The sequence below is a fragment of the Bemisia tabaci genome, chromosome 10 (genome assembly GCF_918797505.1).
Source record: "Bemisia tabaci chromosome 10, PGI_BMITA_v3".
NCBI classification, from domain to species: domain Eukaryota; kingdom Metazoa; phylum Arthropoda; class Insecta; order Hemiptera; family Aleyrodidae; genus Bemisia; species Bemisia tabaci.
Window position 1 is genome coordinate 29,602,289 of NC_092802.1, and position 21,277 is coordinate 29,623,565.

General features: G+C 41.5%; 1 protein-coding gene across 2 annotated transcripts in view; it reads right to left on the reverse strand.

The window, feature by feature from the left end:
• LOC109032406 (uncharacterized) overlaps positions 1-21,277 on the reverse strand; it is a 175,733-nt gene that overhangs the window by 123,070 nt on the left and 31,386 nt on the right. For both annotated transcript variants that reach the window (XM_072304856.1, XM_072304857.1), the window contains exon 2: positions 19,228-19,717. In XM_072304856.1, the coding sequence (XP_072160957.1) occupies positions 19,228-19,450 (223 nt within the window). In that variant the 5' untranslated portion in view covers positions 19,451-19,717. The remainder of the gene's footprint in view (positions 1-19,227; positions 19,718-21,277) is intronic.

The window sequence follows — 21,277 nt, forward strand, 5'->3', positions numbered from 1 at the left end:
CGCCCTCAGCGGGGGAGGATGCAATAAGCCGGACGCTGTTGCCTTTTAATAACCCAACAGCTTGTTTGATGAAAGAAAACACGGTACGTCAGAAGAAGAAACCAGTTACCTTAAAAGTAGTAAACGGAGTGAGTCCCTTCCGCGGGGAACGGATGCGGCATGGGACATGTGCGGTTGCCTACTTTCAATATAACATTTTGCTTCGAAGAAGAAACCAGTTTCCTTAAAATTAGTAAACCGGATGGTGACGCCTCCTATGAGAATGATACATGCAATTGCTACCAGATGCCGTTAGCATCTGCTTAAACCAACACCATTTATGACGGAATAAAAGGAGACGGAAGTTAAAAAATCAAGATGCCCATTATATTTGTCTACAAAATAATTTTTCTTTAGGGAGAAATTCATTTAATGTGTCCTTTGAGAAATCACTCATATGCTCGGCGTCGACAAAAAATTAAATAAATAAAGAAGTAAAGAAGGAGAGGAAGAGGAAATATTTGCGTTGTTTTAAATAGATCGGCACTGTGCATTTGAAGTTTTAATTTTTATTTTTAAATGAAGGGGGCCTCATATGGAGGACTTAAATACTTAAGTAGATTGAAGCCGGGAGTTTTTTGCATTGCCTCAGTTCAGTTTCATCGGACAATGTATTTCCTCGCACTAAAAAATCGCAATTTTTTTTACTTATTTCATTCCTTACTTTTCCTGTCCTGATGAATGAAAGATCCCTCGCAGATAGAATTAAAAAGGGTCAAATAAAATGCATGCTTATGCTAAGGGCCGAGGAAGAAATTAAAAAATGTGGAGAGAATCATACTTTTCAGCATGTCACCCACCAAGTTGACAGATGAAGATAATCGAATAACTCTGCTGCTACGTAGTGTTTACACTGTTCAATATCGATTTTCCGGGTCCCTTTGATTTATGAACGCAACGATGGAGTGGATCGAAAACAAAATACAGTTTTTTCTGTATTTTCGAAAGGAATTTGCGAGTGCAAAATTGTTGATATTTAAAACTTTGATTCATTTGTGTTCGGGGAAATTTTGGGTCGAAGGGCCTGTCGGGACCGATCTTTCCGCCCCCCCTCCCTCCACAGTCTTGTACGGATACTCATAAGAGCTCAACATTTGTTACCGTACTTGAAGCATTTGACCCTATTTACATTGTTTCCCTGCAAAATAGGGTGGATCCAGCACTTCTTTACCACCTTCCTATCAACTTTAGAGAGTGTAACGAAAATGAAGTGCAGCTATACAATAAAATATTAGAACGTCACGCGTGTGATTATGTAAACTGAGTAAAATATAAGAGTAATCGAAGATTGAACTTTTTTATGAATAAATTGTGACTGTCCACGGAAAAAGATGCCTTAATCCAGAAAATCTCAAAGCTTATTTTTCAAATCTTATTTTTTAAAGTAAGGAATTAGAACTATTAATGTTTCTTTTATAGTGCTCACATTCTTCCTTTTCCGCCCGATGTGAATTAATTAGAACTATTGAATAGAACTATTAATATTCTAATTGAAATAGAAAAGTCTAATAAATGGTCCAGAATAGTCTTGAATATTATAATCGAATTGAATAGAACTAGTAATATTTAAAAAATGTAACAATCTCAGTCATCAAAAATAAAAAGTTATTGTTTGAAGAGTTCCATTCTTTATTCTTATTTTTTTAAAGTCAGCGATTCTTCAAGAAAAAATGAAGAGAGAAAATTTTAAAGAAGGCGCATTGCTTTAAATTCTTTTTAAAGAGATTAAAAATTAATATAAGATGGGAAAGAAACAAAAATAAACGTAAAAAAAAGTGACAACAATAACACGCGTATTTCTTTTTTGCTCCAAATTAATCTTTTCGGGTTCAAAAAATCTTAACCCATCAGGTCTCACGCATATTCACTATCATAATAATGGTGAGAGCCTAAGTCAATGACTTATATAGTGTAAATTCGGCCGACGTAGACATAAGCCCCGATGGCTAAGTAGGTAGGGTGTTAGGTTCGTAAACTGTAGGTCCCAGGTTCAAATCCCGATAGGTAGGCCAAAATTTGCAAGTCGGTACTTGCCATGTCGAGTCTTCGATACTTGCAGATATACAATTGAAAATTTTTTTCATCAAAAATTCGATAAATTAAACCATTTTTTGCTATTATTGATCAATAATAATACATATGATATGGGTGCAGTGTGCATACCTGCAGTGACTATTTACTAAATTTAAAACAACAATTGGCTAGAAATAAGTAAACACGCCTGGGAGTTAGGCAACATCCATTCATGCCGGGCGTCCCCGTTTACTAATTCTAAGACAACAGTTGGTTTCAATACAATAAACGCGCATTCCCGTCCAACACGCCGTTTACTAATTTTAAACAAACCATTAACTTGAAGCCAGTAAATGCACGTGGGAGTTACGCAACTGTTTCCTATTTCTAAGTAAACAGTTTACCTAGATCAATACGACGGATACTCACTTCAAACCAACGATAATTTCTTAAATTTAGGAAATATTTTCACGGCATGGAATGTTTCCTTTTTTTAAGTAAACGCTTTCTTCTTTTAAGGGGACGTGGAGCGTTGGATTGAGAAAACGCTATTTCTTGATCCAAGGTAACTCCGTTGTCTTAGTTCAAACCTCCGTTTCTTGTCGATACTTTTTAAGTATCCAGTTTACTTGGTTTAAGACGGCTTCGCCTTGTATTTAGGAAACATTTTTTTCAGTGTTGAGTAGTTTTTCATTTAAAAAATAAAGTATGGCAGGAAGTCTGCGACGTCGCAAACCGAGATACGTGGTTTGGTAGTTTCACCGTCGAAAGGCTGTTTTCGTGAGAAATCATCAAGTTGCGATTTTAACATGTCAAAAAAATCTATCCGCCAGAGGCAATGGTGTTTTCTGCATTATATGTAATATGTCCTAGAGGAGGTACTACTTCACCACACAAAAATAAGGGAGTATTGCACGCTGTTAACACTTTCAGCGACGCACGGTGGAGGATGTTCAATATGTTCATTGATGAGAAGTCTGCCGAAGATCTGATTCAAGTATGCTCTGGTATTTCATGTGAGTGGGGAATTCAAATTTTTCTTCATCAACATTAGGTGCACAATCTTTAAAATCCTTGGTTGGAAGTTGATTGCAGTAATTCTCGTTGCACAAACATTTTGAGGAGGAAACGAATAACATTATGCTTGAATTTGTACCTTGTCTATATAGTGGTCCATCGACGCTTTACTTTAGCCGGCAGGTGACGAAGTGGTAAAATGTAAAACTTTTGCAAATATAATAGGCAACCAAGCTCGAATTCATCCAAAACGAAGAGGCGCGGGGGGAGGGTGAAGGGGGAAGAAGGGGAGGGGGGGTTGAAAATGATTCCGAGCGACCGTCTCCTCGCCCACCGCAATGCTCTTTCTCCTCTTATTCGAATCCCCCGCCCCCCACCAGAAGTCATTAGTGTAGATAAGACCAACTCACTCCAATTAAAGTTGACGTAACCTGATACCGTGCCCCTTCAAGAGTTGAAATTGAATTTCCCTAATGGTCGTGTCGCCCTGATTTTTCCAGTCAACAGTTCGGCGAAGTTGAAACTAAGCGATTTCAATAAGGTGCGGAATTTCGGAGAGGCTGATTTGAGTGACGAACGATTCGAGGACCAAAAGCTCGTAAGCTCTTGATTCTTCGCTCGCCGAGGGCTCTGAAGTTCAAGAGTTTTCGGCACCTCATTACTCACTCCCGTTTTTGAAGTGCGAGTCGCGCGACGGAAACGTTTAATTGATGATGCTCCGGCAGTCGTCGATGAATGCAATGTCGCAGTTTTTGCGACTTTCGGGGGATTCGGTGACTAGTGTGGAGTGATTTTATAGCCTCTTGAAAATCATCTCCTCTATCTCGGTTTCTTTGGATATATTCAGGTTTGAGTACCATTTCTAATTCTTTGTATTTCCCCGATTGTTAAATGTAACCGGATCTGTGAAGAGAAACCTTCACTGAAGAAAAACACACGTCGGATCTAAAGTCCAGACTCTTAAAAACATCGACAAGAAAAAATACTCTTGATTCAATCGGATTTTTGCTTGAATCAAGATCCAAGCCTCTTAATTTGAGCGGATTTCCTTTTGATTTAAGCAAAAATCTGATTGAATCAAGAGTATTTTTTCTTGTCAATGTTTTCAAGAGTCCGGACTCTAGATCCAATGTGTTTTTTTTTTCAGTTTTATCGTCAGGGAGAAAATTACATTCTCCTAACTTTTTTCAAAATATGAAACTACGTTCTTCTACGACCGAAAAAATTTTGTCTTGTAATCTCAAAACTCATAAGGACCGCATTTTGCAATTTAGCACTAAAATTTTTGTCTCATCTGCAAAAACACTTATGTGCATCGGGAAAATAATGGTACATGCTTTGTTACTAATCTGAGCAAACAATTGCGCAGTTCCTAATTGCAAAAGCCAGTCTATACCTTATTCAATGTTTGCGATAGCAAGGTCAGACGTGTGCCAAAGTACCCAGATTTTCTTCCTTCGTGCGTTTGCAGAAAGTTGAGGAAAAGTTCCCGGAATAAAAGGTCGTTTTTTACGGATCAACAACTCTCCTTAAAGCGATACGAGAATAATTTGGTTCGTTTGTCAAAGTTTGATTAGAACGATTCAAAACGCAAATAGAGATAAAAGTTGCCTTCGAATAATTGGTTCGGCAAGAAATTTGAATTGGTTCGGCAAGAAATTTGAGTGGTTTGAAAGAGAGCAGTGGAGGTTAGGAGTCGTAGAGCGCGAGGAAGTGCTGTAAAGCGACCTTTATATATACAAGAAATTTGAATACGCATGCAGTTGAATTATTATAGGTAACGACTGGCGTTACGGAACCTCGTATTTTCTAAGCTAGGAAAATAAAAGTAGGAAACTAACATTCAAACTAATGACAAGTAACCACTTACAAATGTAGATGGTGGATATTAAACTATTTATCATCAAATTTCTTGAAATATATCTTTATTTAATCTGGTTGAGAGTAGGGGTTTTACGGGGCATTGCCCAAAATACGTAACGCTCTAGGGGGAGGGGGTGCCGAGGGGAGCGTTACACCATTTTGTTCTTACGAGTTAAAGGATAGAGACCTCCGTTACGCGGAAGCGTTCCAAGGAGAGGGGGTTAAAAATGCCGAGAAAGTGTGTTACGTGATTCAGGGACGGCTCCTCCCTGGTAAAAATTGGCAGTAGAATCTGTGTTTCAAAATACCATGGACCTACAGCCGGCTGTAAGATTTCCAATAGCTTCTATAGCCGGCTACACAATTTCCTATAGCCTTTTATAGCCGATGGCGGTTAAGCAACAGCCAGGCGATAAAGTGTATGCTAAACGTTACTAATTACGAATGCTAGGACTTCGTGAGTTTTTGGACTACTGCTCTCTTTTTGAGCCTTAGTATCTAGATTTATTTTGCGAGGAAAGCTCCGTACTTTTGATGGATGTCTGCCATTCCTAGTATATTAGAGCGCCTTTAGTCTCGTATGATACTGTGCAATACCTCTGGCCCGTGTGAAATAGTTGCTTCAAGCGCCGTGGCACACTGCGGCGCGGCAGGCGGGCAGCCAGCGCGAAACGCGCATTGGCGCCTACAAACCTAATAGGGATACTTTACGCGTTGCGCAATGCGTGAAGTATCCCTGTTAGGTTTGTAGGCGCCAGTGCGTCGCGGTCGCCGCTACGCTTTGTGTCAGGCTCTAATATTTAATCTGACGGAGTCAGCGTTATTCAACTCATGATTTTGAAATGTTTGCACATTCTGTATGGATTATTCTCATTTTAATTGATGAAAAAAATATGTATTAAAGGAAAATATAATATGTGTTTTATAAATATTAAGGTGGTTCCGTATCTAACTTAATGATTTCCGAAGCACACGAATTTCCACACAACTTCTTATAGCCTTTTATAATCGATGGCGGAAAAGCAACAGCCACGCGATAAAGTGTAAAGCCCTGCCATAGGAACTATAGCCCGGCTGCATAATTTTTTATCGCTTCGTATAGCCCGGCCGTATGATTTTCTCCGCATTCTACAGCCAGCTATATGATTTTCTGTAGCTTTCTTTAGCCGGCTATAAAAATTCCCCTGGTATTTTGAAACGCAGCTCTTATCGCCAATTTTTACCAGGGCTATACGACTTAGAAGTCCTAGCTTTTTAAACATCTGGATTTTAAAGCCTTGAGTACCTACTTTTACGGGATCCCTGCAACGTCACAAATCGAGATACGAGAATTCGAATTAGGCAAACGAGTTCGGTTTCATAATCAAGCTTTCCAAAATACAAAATTTCATCTTCATAAATGGTTTATTTAACAACCGCGCCGCAAAGGCGCCAAATTGGCACCGGGAGACCGGGGCGGCGTTTAACCTTTTAGTATAATCAGCTCCGTTCAAAGGAGGGAACGTCCTGTGTATCTTTATCCACTAGTTGAGCTTGAACAAAGGGTTCAATTTGGTGAATGATCATTACCTTTGGTCAGGCATTAATCTGTTGCCATCAAACGCGCCCGACCAACGACCCAATCTGCGACCCCTGATGAACCTCGGGTGAGGCGGGGGGAGATAGGTACGTGGGAGAGGGGTTGGTGGTAAGCTCTGTATGTGTGCGTGTTAATCAAGGCAGGCATTTTGTCAAATGTCTGTGCGAATTGTATGCTATTTTGACCACATTTTGCAGCAAGGAACTACCATAATTTTTGACTCATATAGTATAGCGAACATACATCGAGTTTTAATACCTTATTGAAACACATTCCTCTGCTTACCATTGTATCGGTAACTCTGCATTGAGCCCAACCAGGCAAAAACTCAGATTAATCATGGAGACGGCTCAGATTTTTTTCCATATTAAATGTTTCAAGATTTCTCAAATTTCTACTTTTTTCTTGAAATTCCCTAGTTTTACCTAATTTCTTCGACCCATGAAATTCTCTGATTTTCCAGGTTCACAGACCGTTTGGCACCTTATAAATAAAGGTACTCTTGTCGTAGGTATTTACCTAATCTAGAGCGGTCGTAACTAGAGACAATATATCCTGGAGACTTACCGCATCGATATTTCCCAAAGGGAAAAGTTAATTTCGAAAGTCAACGCCCCGAAGTTTGTACCGTGAAAAATATTTTGTAGTTTAACTCCTCTATAAGACTCCATGTTAAGAAGAAAGTCTAAAGATCAATAGCCTTTGAAGCCTTATACAGTAGTAAAACCACAAATTCTTTTCCTCGGTGCTAAACTTGATGCAATCTGGTGCGTCTCTCTTAAACTCGGCCACTACCTTAGCTGCAATGAGTGATACAACTATTTTAACCTCCGAGTAGCCGAGATTGCATAGGCACTAAATAGAAGGCGAACTCAGTTCCTTACTCGTATTTTCTTAGCGTAGCGTTGGAATCCGAATTGACCTCGGTCGGTAATTGCTGATAATGAGACAAGAGAAAGTTTTTGGAGCCGGTCCAATTGTAATATTTTATAAAAGTGCAAGTGAATTTCCATTTCAAAAAATTTAATCATTTTGATCTTGTGATCCCTTTAACAGATTCATGAATGAGCCTGACATATTGCGCACCCAATCAAAAATGGATCTTCCAGAGGTTATTCTCTCCCTATCAAGACACTCTCGTCGCAGCACTGCCGTGCTAAGGAAAAACGCCATATGAGCCTTCAGGCGTTGCCAAACTCCTTGGATAAATCACTAATTTTCAAGAAAATTTGTGAATATTTTTCTTCCAGTTTCTCAGTAAATTTTGTTTGTAATTTGATCCAAAAAGTCTGGAAATTTCAAGGTAAGATACTGATAATGGAGGTGTTGCATGTGTGAGGAATTTGCGATTTGACTGTTGATTTTTATGTAAAAGTGTGTGAGAAACACGATGGTGCCACTGGTTTTCTCTGAGATTAACTCCTAAGCTCAAAAAAAGCTCTCAACATGAGGCCAAAATGGAGGGGATATCCCACGCTATCCTGAGAGTCCACCTCTACATCAAAACAAACTCTCCATGCAAAGATAGGGAGCAAATACATTGGCAGGGCTACCACTTTATTTGGGGACTCTAAAACTGAAAACACGGCATCACTGCTAATGTATTTGCTCCCTATCTTTGCATGGAGAGATTGTTTTGATGTAAAGGTGGACTCTCAGGGTAGGGTGGGATATCCCCTCCATTTTAGCCTCACTTTGAGAGCTTTTTTTGGGCTTGGGAGTTGATTTTAGAGAAAACCAGTGGCACCATCGTGTTTCTCGCGAACTTTTACATAAAAATCAGTAGTCAAATTGGAAATTCCTCACACATGCAACATCTCCATTCGGGCTGCACGTGCAATGCATGAGGTATCCATGCAGTCTTGTAGGCGCAGGTACGCGTGCCAAGCTGGCCGTGCACGACGCGCAATGCGTGAAGTATCCATGCAGTCTTGCGGGCGTTAGTACGCGCATCACGCTGACCGCACTGGGTTTGGCTCTTTTTCAACTCGCAGAGTCAGCGTTTTTCAACTCATGATTTTGAAATGTTTGCACTCTAAACGGATTATTGTCAATTTAAATTTTACGTGTACAAATTATGTACCTTCAAAAGTAAAATAAACTGTATGATATGCGAATACTAAAATGGTCCCGTGCCTTTACTGGTTGGTACTGGATCCGCCAATGGGTTTTTCACATCATCACATACTCAGTTACGCAGGATACCTCAATAGCAACTTGAGAGCTTTTTTTGAGCTTGGGAGTTGATTTCAGAGATCACCAGTGGCACCATCATGTTTCTCGTGAACTTTTACGTAAGAATCAACAGTCAAATCGCAAATTCCTCACACATGCAAAATCTCCATTTTCTCCGACAGTAAACATTTGATCGCAGGAAATTCGGCAACTCTCGAATGTTCATACGGCAATCTTCCTTAGGACGACAGAGTAGTTCACTTTTTCGAGGGATATCGTGAGTGATGGGAGGACTCGTAAGCGGACCGCGGGTGGATCCGGTCGTGTATCGTGTAAAAAGTGAGCCGAGGGCCCGCGGATTGGGAACGCGGGCGGGCCGGAAAGGGGCCGAATAATAAAACACGGGAAATTGGACTCGGGAGCCAGGGAAACACGGCCGCCGAGTCAAGTGCGCCGCGGAACAGGGCCCGAGCCAGCGCTGGACAAGCGAAACACGCCCGGCTCCGGAGGAAATGACCATCAAGTGATGAATAGCCAGATTTAAAGCCGTGAGGAGCCGTGTAGTCTCCCACGCGCTGTTGCCTGACGCCACCATCCACCAATTCGTAGTCCTCTGAGCTTTTTTACGACGAATTCACGCACAGTGGATCTAGAGTCCCTTTATACTGAGAGTCAAGACAATGTGAATCCATTTCTGATAGTTTCCCGTATTTTAGGCCTTCACAGTGTCACAAACGGGAATAAAGATTACATTTTCACCGATTGCAAAGATTATAATCTGGAATGGACCAGGGAATTACGGGTTCGGCAAGGAACAAACGGAATGAGAGAAGGAACGGAGAGAGGAATTTGAGAATGGGCCGATCAAAGATTACAAAAAACGTTCAATTTCTGTAATCTTTATTCCCGTTTGTGACTCCATGAGGGGTGTTGTCTTGACTCTCAGTATAAAGGGACTCTAAGTGGATCTAAAGTCCCTTTATATTGAGAGTCAAGACAACATCCCCTCATGGAGTCACAAACGGGAATGAAGATTACAGAAATTGAACGATTTTGAGTTAAACAATCTTTGATCGGCACATTCTCAAATTCCCTTCTCTGTTCCCTCTCTCATTCCGTGTTTTAATTGCCGAACCCGTAATTCCCTAGACCATTCCATATTATAATCTTTGCAATCGGTGAAAATGTAACCTTTATTACCATTTGTGACACTGTGGAGGCCTAAAATACGGGAACCAATCAGAAATGGATTCACATTGTCTTGACTCTCAGTATAAAGGGACTCTAAGTGGATCGAGTCAATCGGAGAGGTCGGACATGAAATTTTTGACTAAAACTGCAAATTTTGATGTTTATATCGTCACATTTTTGTTGATTTGTGTCGTTTATTTTTATACAATAAGGATTCAGAAAAATGTCAACTCTTACCCTCTGAAAAACGGAGGAGGCATTATTTTACTTCCCTATTTAAACAGGGTTTTCATAATTTAATTACGACATTTCGAAGAATAAACTTTGTTAATCAATTGGTAGGCGAGCCTCAAAGCAAAATTAACTCCTCATCTATTTTCGAATTGGGTCAAACATTTGACGATGTACTCGATTCCGGAGGAATAGAAGGACCTGAATAATATACATCGTAAGTGTAGGGTATTTAAGAAAGCCTCAGTGCTGTGTTAAATAAATGGGAGACTTTGATTAACATTGAGTGCAATCTAACTGGAGAAAGTTGAAATAAAAAAATCAGAAATAAAAGAAAGCACTTGATGCTATTGGTAAAATAATGAATTTTCAGATATGCGCCATTCAGGGCACTTGATAGACTTTTAAACATTTTTTTACTTTTTTTTCAAAATGATTAATGGTTTTGGCACATCATAATATATTTTGAGCAAACTTGACCTTAGCTTTTTTCAAATTTCAAAAATAAGGGAATCCTTGACGCGTGATGATGACAGCGCAGAGATAATAAAACTATTCGGGAGAAACGTTAAAAAACGAGGCCGGAATACGTCTCTCGTGCACTTAACGGTGTTCGACACCAAATAAAATAAACGGAACTAACACGATATGGATTTAGAGTAAGAGTGGAGCAAGGTAAAGGAAGCGCGTTGATGACGGCGCAGAGATACAACTATTCGTACTTGATGGATGTCCGCGTTGCATCTGCAAAATTGAAGGCGCGATGGCGCGTGGCATGAACTCGCAATGCTCCGCTTCCATGCGTTTCCACTGAGGTAGTTTACAGATTGAAAATTTGTGTTGATTGGTGTTTCTTTTTCTATATTAACCAAAAGTAAACACGAGAACACACATATTTTTATAAGTGTTGTTAGTCTATTACCTACTTTCTTTGTCCATCCCGGCCGACCACTTCCACCAATATAGAATCATTCCTGATCCTTTTCGTCTTTTTTGTCTATAGCTTTGTCTATTAATTTCAACATTCAGCCTGCAGATCACGTATCTCTTTATCGGTGTTTGTAAAAATCCTCTCCTTTGTAATTTTTTTTAGGAGAACGAATCAAAATAATTTCTTGAGAATTTCGCAGAGTTTTCCTCGGAAAAAACACGGAAGTTTTCAAAAATTGACGTTAAGAAATTTTCCATTCCAGAAATAAAGTATGACAGGAAATCTACACAATCGCAAATGGAGGTAAGGGGTCTGATAGTTTCATCGTCGAAAATGCCTGTCAGAGATGGGTTGTAAGCTTCGCTTTGGCCCGGGTCCAATCTCTCGTAAAAATTCCGGGCCGTAATTTGAAGTGGACATATTTCTGCCATACGGAACTATGTGCATTAAGACATGAACCCTGAGACCCATAAGAATATGTGCATAACAGAGCTCACGTCATAATGCACATAGTTCTGTTTGATAGAGATACGTCCAATTAGAATTATTTACGCTAAAAAGACTTTGTCAAAAATAATTTAGTTAGATTGAAAAATAGGAGACCTTTGAGTTTCCACTAAGATTTGGTTTTTAAGTAGTTTTCTGTAATGTGTGAATGAGTATACTGCGACATAGGTTTATGGTTGACGAGGATATTTTTCCCACCAGACAGAATTTCTAAGGTGGGGGAGGGGCAGATGATACTAATTTCAGTTCTAGGGGAGCCAAGACTCCCTTAGGACCCCCAAAGCATTGCCCATGGACTAATCGACTGGAAAAAAATTTAAGTTTAGAGGTTGACGCTTACTTTTCTTTGTGATAGGCCTCGATAGATGATCAAATTCCGAACCAATTCCAATGAATGTAGACCATTTGGAACTATAAATTCTAGCCCGGTTTAAAAACAACGTATGTGTCATTAGTTTCCCTATGCATATAAGTGTTTTTTTCGGATGAGCCAGCATTTAAAGTTCCAAATTGCAAAATGCAGTCCATTGGAAGACCAATGGTCACTATGCAACATTCATCTGTGGGCTGTACCGTAATTTTAGGGGATTACTAAAAAAAAAAAAAAAATTCCGGAAAAATTATCGAGAAAAGGGGCAGAATCCATCCCTTAACCCTTTCTCACAAGTTGGCAAATTAGAGCGCACAGGTAAATCACCCTAAGCCTCTCTAAACGAAAAAAAATCCTGAAATTGCCTGAAGTTTGGAAGGCCTGCTCGTACGGCCGACAGCGCGGTGCAGAGGGGGTCGCAGGGGGGGTGCAGAGACTCTCTGCGGCTACTATGCGTCACTACAAGCCTCCCCGTCCCCCCTCCCGGCGCCCGTCCAAATTTCACACTCCTCCTCGCCACCCCTGGCAGCAACACCCAACAACCAACAACTTGGCATTGCAGTATTGCGCTCCGCTTTTTGAGAGCTTGCATAGCGGTGTTGCCGTTTCCGCCGCTAAATTTGGGATTTTAAACGCTAATTTTTACGTTTATTTTATTGCCCGGCAACATTTTTGAACAGTGTGACATCCAACTGCAACCCGTTCCCTCGCTTCCCTCTTTTTTTGCCATTCCGGCCTCCACTTCAGCCCACCCCCCCCCCCACCCCCGCCCGACCATTTAGCTTCTCTATTCAATGTCTCGTCCTCGGAGAATTGCAAAAGCTAGGACATTCCGATGTTGTCATGAGTGGACCTTTACTACGGGGAAACTCAGTGTGTATAAAAATGTCAGAGGTCGAGACAAGAATGGAGGAGCGTATGCTGGAATCAAGCGACTTCGTTAGATGCAAAACATTCATCGCTACCGGCAAACTTTCACGAGTGCGACAGAAAATCATTGGCGGATCCAGCAAATTGGCGACATTGTTTTTCTCCATTTAAACCTATGGAAATTCATCGATTCTTGGAGCAGCCAAGTGCTTTGGAAAGAATCGAGTATTTAACATAGTTTTTAAGGGAGGGAATCCGGCGTTGCCAAATTACTGGATCCGCCTCTGCAAAATGTTCCTTTGCGTACTTTGTCGCTCCCTCACTGGAAAAAAAAACTTAGGTTGCAAACAACTATGCTGCGCTCTTTACGATACACCATGGTTTTCAGCAGAGGTAACCACAGTTTTTGGTCAAAAAAGGACAGGGGCCACGGAAAAGGTTTGGGAAGGGTTTATACTCTGTGTCAGGATTCTGAAAATCAAGCGTACTTTAATTTACAATTATAGTAAATTTATTCCTGGTTCAACTTGATCTTTCCGCAAAAAATTACTAGGTAAGGAGGTGAACATTTGAATAAGATGTGCTGCACTTTCATTATGGCAGTAATGTATGCAGGAAACTTAAAGGATCTCAGGGGTGTATTTTAGATTGTTTAAAAACAATTTCATCTAAAATAAGGAAAGTGACGACTTACAGTCACCAAGGATTGTTTCAAAAAGTTTAATTAAATATATCTTCGAGACGAAATACATAGTTACATGCTCTAAACAATGCAGAAGTCCGTTGTTAGAAATGCGTCAAGCATCATCAGGTCGCTTCTTTTTATCAATTACTTTCTCTTTCAATGCAATTTTTCAGGTTTTTCGAAATGTATCCCCTAGTTTTGATTTTTTCCCGTATTCTAATTTTACATTAAATTTTCCGACTTTTTAAAAAGTTAAGGAACAGTGTATTACTGACTTAGGACGGTGGCCCTTTAGTATTGAAGCCTTTACCGACGAAGGTGCACTATAAATCTAATCAAAGGATTAAAATCAATTATTAAAATGTATCTTCCCGAAGATGATTGCCACGGCCCGAAACTTCTGATATTCTCTGCCAGAGCGCAAGGGCCTATTTCCCTCGAAACCACCCTGTTGAGTGGTGTCCGCCTGGCGAAGCGCCAAAGATGCATCGATCTCGCCGCCTGCGCCTGGGACTTATGCAACCACTTGTGCATGCACCCGCCGCAGGCAGATTCCTCAAACACCGAGCCAGCCGCTTCGTATGTAAAATGTAATATCGATCCCTCACTCTCACCCCCTTGTTTATTTTCTGTCACGAGCACCGCTCATGGGGCCAAAAGCCCTGGAAGAATCCGCACGAAAGAGGGAGAAGTATGGTCTTGGTGGATGCACGGTTAGCAAGGTTGGTGGAGTTTTACTGATTTTCCTCTGGTCATAAGGACCGTTATGAGTGCTTTCCAAAAAGTCTTGAAATAAATGTAAAATCGTGTTCCAATTTTTTTTTTTTTTTTTTTTTTTTTTTTTTTTTTTTATGTCCATTTTTAAAGTTAGGTATTTTGACACCATTTCACCATTTGCAACTACTATAGAGTTACAATTTTTTCATCGTGGTAATAACTACTTATTTACCTAAATATATAACCTAAATATTTATTTCAGTAAAAACAAGACGATGATGACTATGCGATGTGGACGGGCTTTTCGCTGAAGGAATTTCAAGCTTTTACATTGATTTTTGTTCTCTTTTTATTTTTTTTCTTCTGTTTTAAGTATTTAAGTATGATGTTTCCAAAGAGGAATGATTCGTCACATGTCTATTAAAGTGCCTTTTTATTAATTTGTCCACGATTAAATGTTGATGTAATAAAAAAATAGGCCCAAAGAGGCTCGCGATTTTCGTACATATATGTATTAACAGTTTTTCACGGTGACGTAGCATGATGTCAACGATCATGTTCACAACAATTTTTTTAAGTGGTTTTTATACGCACTGGAAATGAAACGCATTGAATCTAGAGTCCAGACTCTTAAAAACATCGACAAGAAAAAATATTCTTGATTCAATCAGATTTAAGCTTAAATCAAGAACCAAGCCTATTGATTTGAGCGGATTTCCTTTTAATTTAAGCTTTAATCTGATTGAATCAAGAGTCCTTTTTCTTGTCAATGTTTTCAAGAGTCTGGACTCTAGATCCAATGTGTTTTTTTTTTTTTCCAGTGCGGTCGTCACTTCTGGGGTTTTCATACCGTAAAAGCAGCAAAAAACCAGGGTAGCTGAGGAAAGTTACCAATCTTCAAACGCCTGTAATCTTATTTTTGCAAAAGCTCCAACTGTTGCCTACTGTGGGGTGGGCACTGTTGCTGCACCCTCGCGATTCCGGGCAAAGCGCGGAGGACACCCCTATTTTTGATCTGATCGGCCGCGCAACAGATTGGGGTGAACGCTCGGTCCGCGCCACCCTCCGCAGGGCTCCCAGATCGCATAATAAGATTAGAGCGTTCTATATTGCAATGATTGGGGCTGTAATGATTAAAAAGACGGAATTGGCAACCATGTTCGGAGACTCTCGAAGGCCTTTTATTTTGATGAATATGCGCTGACGGCCACCAAAACTCGGAAGAAAAAACGATCGAGGAAAAATACTTTTGGGAGTGTTCGGAAAGGACGTTCAGAAAATTTCATTCGAAGCTTGTACTTTCACTGGGAAACTGTCGACCATTTTTTACTGAAATTGAATTGATTTATCTTATTCCAGTGTCACGCGTTCTGAACCCCAAAATTTTGGACCGATATTACACAATTGTATTCCTGTATCTAAAAAATTAACATTTTTGAGTCGATGAAGCAAGCTTGGAGTCAAGAGATCATATTTTTTGGTGATTTACACTGATGCTAAAGGTGATTTTTCCTAAAGTGTAAAAGTTACTCTTGAAAGTTAACGTTCAGATTCGCCCGATGATGAGCTAAGGAATAGCTATAGCAATCATAACCTAATTTGCAACACCTTTACAAACACCTCCCACGCCGAACAAAGTGCTCACCCCGACATCCAACAGTCCCTAATTGGACTATTTCTGCCAAACAGAACTATGTGCATTAAGACATGAGCCCTGAGACCCATAAGGATTTATGCATAACAGGGCTCACTTCATAATACACATAGTTCTGTTTGGCAGATATGCGTCCATTTGGCTCACTGTAATTGATTTTTTGCTCAAAAATCTGCTCATCGAACATCTTTAAGCGAAAAATAGCGTTGAGTTCCAAATGTAACTCTTGCCACATCCGATCGCATAGCTTTAATTTGACGTATTTACGCTGAAGGGAACTATGTTACACGCAAACCCTAGGCACATAGTTCCTTTTAGCATAAATACGTCCAATTGTTTGCGAAGGCTCATCAAATTTTTTTTATTTTATTTATTTTTTTTCTGCTGGTCTAATGGCTTTGTGTCAAGCACCTATTCAGCCAACTTGAGACAATGTTTAGTGTCCGTAGGCATTGTGGGATCTCCATGCTCCAGGTTTTTCCAATTTTCAGGGATTAGGGCCGAGGAGAATCTGTTTCAGATGATCTACTCGTCAATTCCGTGAAAATTAGACGCCACCATCGGGATTCGAACCCGGGACCTATTGATAAATTATACTTTCTCTGCTCAGAGTGGAGTTACGCTCCACTATACGGCGCAAAAAGAACCAAAATTGTCTTAAAGCAGGGCGCAGATTTGAATCCAAGGACACTTACAGGGGTCCCGAAATCGTCCGAGAGGCCGTGGGGTGGGGGGGGGGGGGGGCGTGAAGGGGCTCGCAAACAAGACGGTGGGAGAAACGAGCCCGGCCGGAGAGCGTTTTGAACAACAGGTTGAACTAACTGACAAACGCATTAGCGGGGCAAACAGACCGGGAGGAGAGAGGGGCAATCGCTAACGAGTTTCCTAGCAGAGCGCGAACACGGAGCCCTCCGAGTGTAAGGGGGGGGGGGGGGCGACGAGGGTCGAAAGAGAGAGAGAGAGAGCGCGCGCCCAAAATTGAAAACAAACAAACAAACAGACAAACTCGGATTCCGAATCATCATCCGCCGACGAGAGAGAGAAAACGAACGAGCAAACAGCGCCATTAGCTTTTCCGATCCTTAATGAATTCAGTTCATTATGAAAGTAACGCGGGTATCCCCCCCACCCGCCCCCACCGCGCGCGCGGTGGGGGCGGGGGGTTACACGGGGTCGGGGTCGAGTTATTGCCGGGCGAGTCGCGTCATAAAGTCGCGTTATGGAAATCAAGTCGTTCAGAAAATATTGACTGTGTTAATAATGGCCGAATTAATAGATTCGATATAATCCGGACGGCGATGCGCGGCCGGTTGCCTACCCGGATCCCGTCCAGGCGAATTGGTTCGAATCCAATTACGGAGTCGTCCTGATCCGCGGTGGGAGGGGGGCCGCGCTACCCCCAAAGCGCCCCGGTACGACGCCCCCCCCCCCCCTCGGTCGGATTTATCCGCATTTATGCGCTGCGGCGTTTTTCCGATCCCGGGGCGAGATCTTCGGGGTCCGGAGACGAGACGGACTTCCCGATTCGGGGGATCCGTGACGCGGAATAGTGCACCGGGCTCAATTCGACCGACCCCCCCCCCCCCCCCCCCCCCCACGAGTGTCTATTTCGTTTCATTGACCGGTCTGATATTAAGTGATAAGCACCGCGTTTCCGCGGTGAGGGTCTGCGGGTTTATTGGTGCTGCTTTTGGTTTTACGGTTTGCGTGGCTGTTGTATCGCTGCGAGGGCACTTGATATTGCGTCAGATTTGAGTTCTTGGGATGTTGGGAATGGAGATGTTGCATGTGTGAGGAATTTGCGATTTGACTGTTGATTCTTAAGTAAAAGTTCGCGAGAAACACGATGGTGCCACTGGTTTTCTCGGAAATCAACTCCCAAGCTCAGAAAAAGCTCTCAAGTTGAGGCAAAAATGGAGGGGCTTCTGAATCGATAAGGTTCCCTTTCCCGCCTAATGTTTCCCAAAGTTTCAGCAACGTACAGCAGCTAAGTCGAAGCACCAAAACTGAGGTTGCCGTCTTCACATACCGTAGGAACCGTTGCAGTAACGTTTAGTGCGCGATTAGTCTCAAGTAGACATTTGTTTTCTCATGAGCGGGAGGTTTGAATTAACGCATCGAAAAAAGTTAAATAACATTTAGTTAAGAGTTAGTTACAGTAATTTTTGTTCGTCGTGCTCTGCGTGAAATTTTGGTCGAGAACATGTGACAAAACGCTTAAATTAGGACCTTCTCTAAGTACTGGTCGAATAGAAGTCTCAACTCTAGTATTATTCTCTTCGTTTCCCATAACGGCGCCTTGATACCACTATTCGTGGTCCACGGACGTGCGTGGTGCGTATCAAAAATTGAAGGCGTTTCTCATGACGATGCCTAGACGCAACGTGGACAGTTGTTTTTTCACAGGTGGGAGGTTTGAATTCACGCGTCAGGAAACATTCAACTTTGCACAAATCGTGTTGTAAATGAAATTTTGGTCTTACAATCAAGTGAATCTAAACGTTTTGAACGGTCCAGGAGGCTTCCCCCAGAAAATTCTCAACATTTCAAGCATATGTATAATATGCTGTTCGAGTCAAATTCGTCATAAACAAGTAACAAAGAAACGCGTTCTTCTTTCTCCTTCCATTTTTCCCCTTCCTCTTTTCAGCCAAATGCGCTAGCGAAGAGCGCATACCTTCCCCCCCCCCCGCCCCCCCTCAAAGAACTGCCAATGATTTTGGTTAAGAAGCATTTATCACAATGCTTCAATTCGTGCCTACTGGTCTAAAGAGTTTCTGTAATGCTGCCGTGCTATGGAAGAACTCCGAATGAACATTCGAGACCTGCCAAATGTCCTTCAATAAAATGTTTATTTTTGAGGAAAATTATGAATATATTTCCTTGACATTTTCAGACGTTTTAGATCAAATTACTTACAGTCAAAATTGTCTGAGAAATTGGCAGACAAAGTTTCACTAAATTTCAGGAAAATTTATGATTAGCCAGGAGAAATTTGGCAACGCTTGAAGGCTCATACGGCGTTCCTCCTTAGAGTCCCGTTATACTAAGAGTCAAGACAACCCCCCTCATGGAGTCACAAACGGGAATAAAGATTACACAAATTGACAGTTTTTCGTAATCTTTGATCGGCTCGTTCTCAAATTCCTTTCTCCGTTCCTTCTCTCATTCCGTTCGTTCCTTGTTGAACCCGTTATCCCCTGGTCCATTCTAGATTATAATCTTTGAAATCGGTGAAAATGTATAATCTTTATTCCCGTTTGTGACACCGTGAAGGCCTAAAATACGGGAACCGATCAGAAATGGATTCACATTGTCTTGACTCTCAGTATAAAGGGACTCTATTCCTCCTCAGCACGGAAGAATGGTTGTTTAGACTTCTTACCTGGTTGCTGTGAGGAGGTGACCGTCTCTAGTTGTTTGTAAGTGGCTGGTTCCGGGCTGACGGGCGCTGGCGATCCTTCCGTCGGCGAATCGGGGGTCGCCGGGGCTGCGGGCGACTGTTCGCCGACCTGAGTCGCGCTACCATTGGCCGACCAGTTCCCGGCGGCGGCGCTAGTGGCGCTCCTGGTGGCGTGCTTCTTCTTGACCAGGTAGCAGCGCGGCATCGCGGCGACGACGGATCACTCGCGCACTCTCGCGGGAGTCTCTCGCGCGAGGAGGTTTGAGCCGGGTTTTCGTTGAAAAAATATTCTCGGTAATAAAATAAAAAAATCTCGCGAATAAAAATCTTCCCTATAATTATAATTAATTGTAAGACACCATTATTGCTTAGTTTAGTTGGGTTTTTCGAAGAGAGAAGTCGATCGTTAGAGAGAAAGAGTCGAAGGTTTCAGGTCAGTGTGACGTTATTGCTTTTCGTAATTGCTCTGGCGCTGAAATCAGAAATAAAAAAAAACACTTCAGCTAATTTATAACGATAAAGCACAAAAAACATAGCCCGAATATACGAATAAAGAAGGAGATTTAATTAAAATATGGGTAAACAAGGCTAAAAATTATTGAAACACTAAAAAGCAGGACGTTCCGAGCTGCTACCAGCTCATTTTCAGCTGCAAAAAAACATAATAACAAGTAAAAAATTGAGTGGCGATCTGACCCCAGCCGTTATCACGTAACCACTCTTTTTTTTTACTTGTTTTTATGTGTTTTTGCAGCTGTAAATGAGCCGGTAGCAGCTCGAAACGTCCTGCCTTTTAGAGTTTCAATAATTTTTAGCCTTGTTTACTCATATTTTAATTAAGTCGCCTTCTTTGTTAATTTATAATTTAACAACAAAGCACAAAAACATAGCCCGAATATACGAATAAAGAGAAGATTTAATTAAAATATTAGCCTTATTTACCCATATTTTAATTAAATCTTCTCTTTATTTATAATTTAACCACACTCCAAAATATACTTCTTTTACCCACGAGGGAAGCGAGAGAGTATAACTTCGGCGTAGAAGCCGTAGTTACGGGCTATATAGACATACAGTCCGCGTCCGCGTTACGGCCTCAGATTCCGAAAGTTCCGGGCGTAGCAGTAGAAGCTACGGCTTCAGCACCTTCCTGCCTCTGAGCCCGGAACGGACGCTGTGTCTATACAGCCCGTAACTTTTTTTTCAGTGCATAAGATGCAGGCTCGGACTGGCCATTAGGCCAATCTGCCATAGGCAGATACGCCCCCTTGGCGTGCCGAAAACGTGCCCCTCTGACAGATAGCAAAATAAGAAGAGAAAAAAATTACGACCGAGAATATATGCGGAAAATTTCTGAAATGAACGGAAGAAGAGAGAGTCAGGAGTAAAGGAGGGTGCTTTTACGCATGATAGTCATGAATAGAGGTCCAAGAACTACTTTCTGAAGCGTAAACACTTTTCTCTGAAATTTTCACCGTTTCGTTGACACACATGCGCTTCATCATCCCCCTCTTTCATTCGCTATGTGTAACTCCCTTAGGAGCGATGGTCGGTTCGATTTTTACACATACTCACTCTCTATAGACTCTTGAGAGACCTTTAAACATTTTTCTTCCTTTTCAAAATGACTATTGATTTGGAAATACCATACCATATCTCGGGCAAACATGACCTAAATTTATCTCGAAATTCAAAAATAAGAAACATCTAAAGTGTGAACGCGATACAACTGTTCGCGCAACATGGATGTCCACATTCCATATGAGAAAATAAAGACGCGATGGCGTAAGTCGTGAACTCACATTGCTCTCCTCTATGCTATTAGTTTGAGTCACCATCATGAATATAAGACGATCGGAAACAAACACAATATGGAAATACAGCAAGGGAAAGGATGCGCGTTTACGATGACGCAGAGATACGACTATTCGTACTTGATGGACGTCCGTGCTGCATCTGAAAAATTGAAGGCGCGATGACGCGGAGCGTAAGCTCTCAGTGCTCTGCTATATGCTGTCACTGAGGTGTCGCT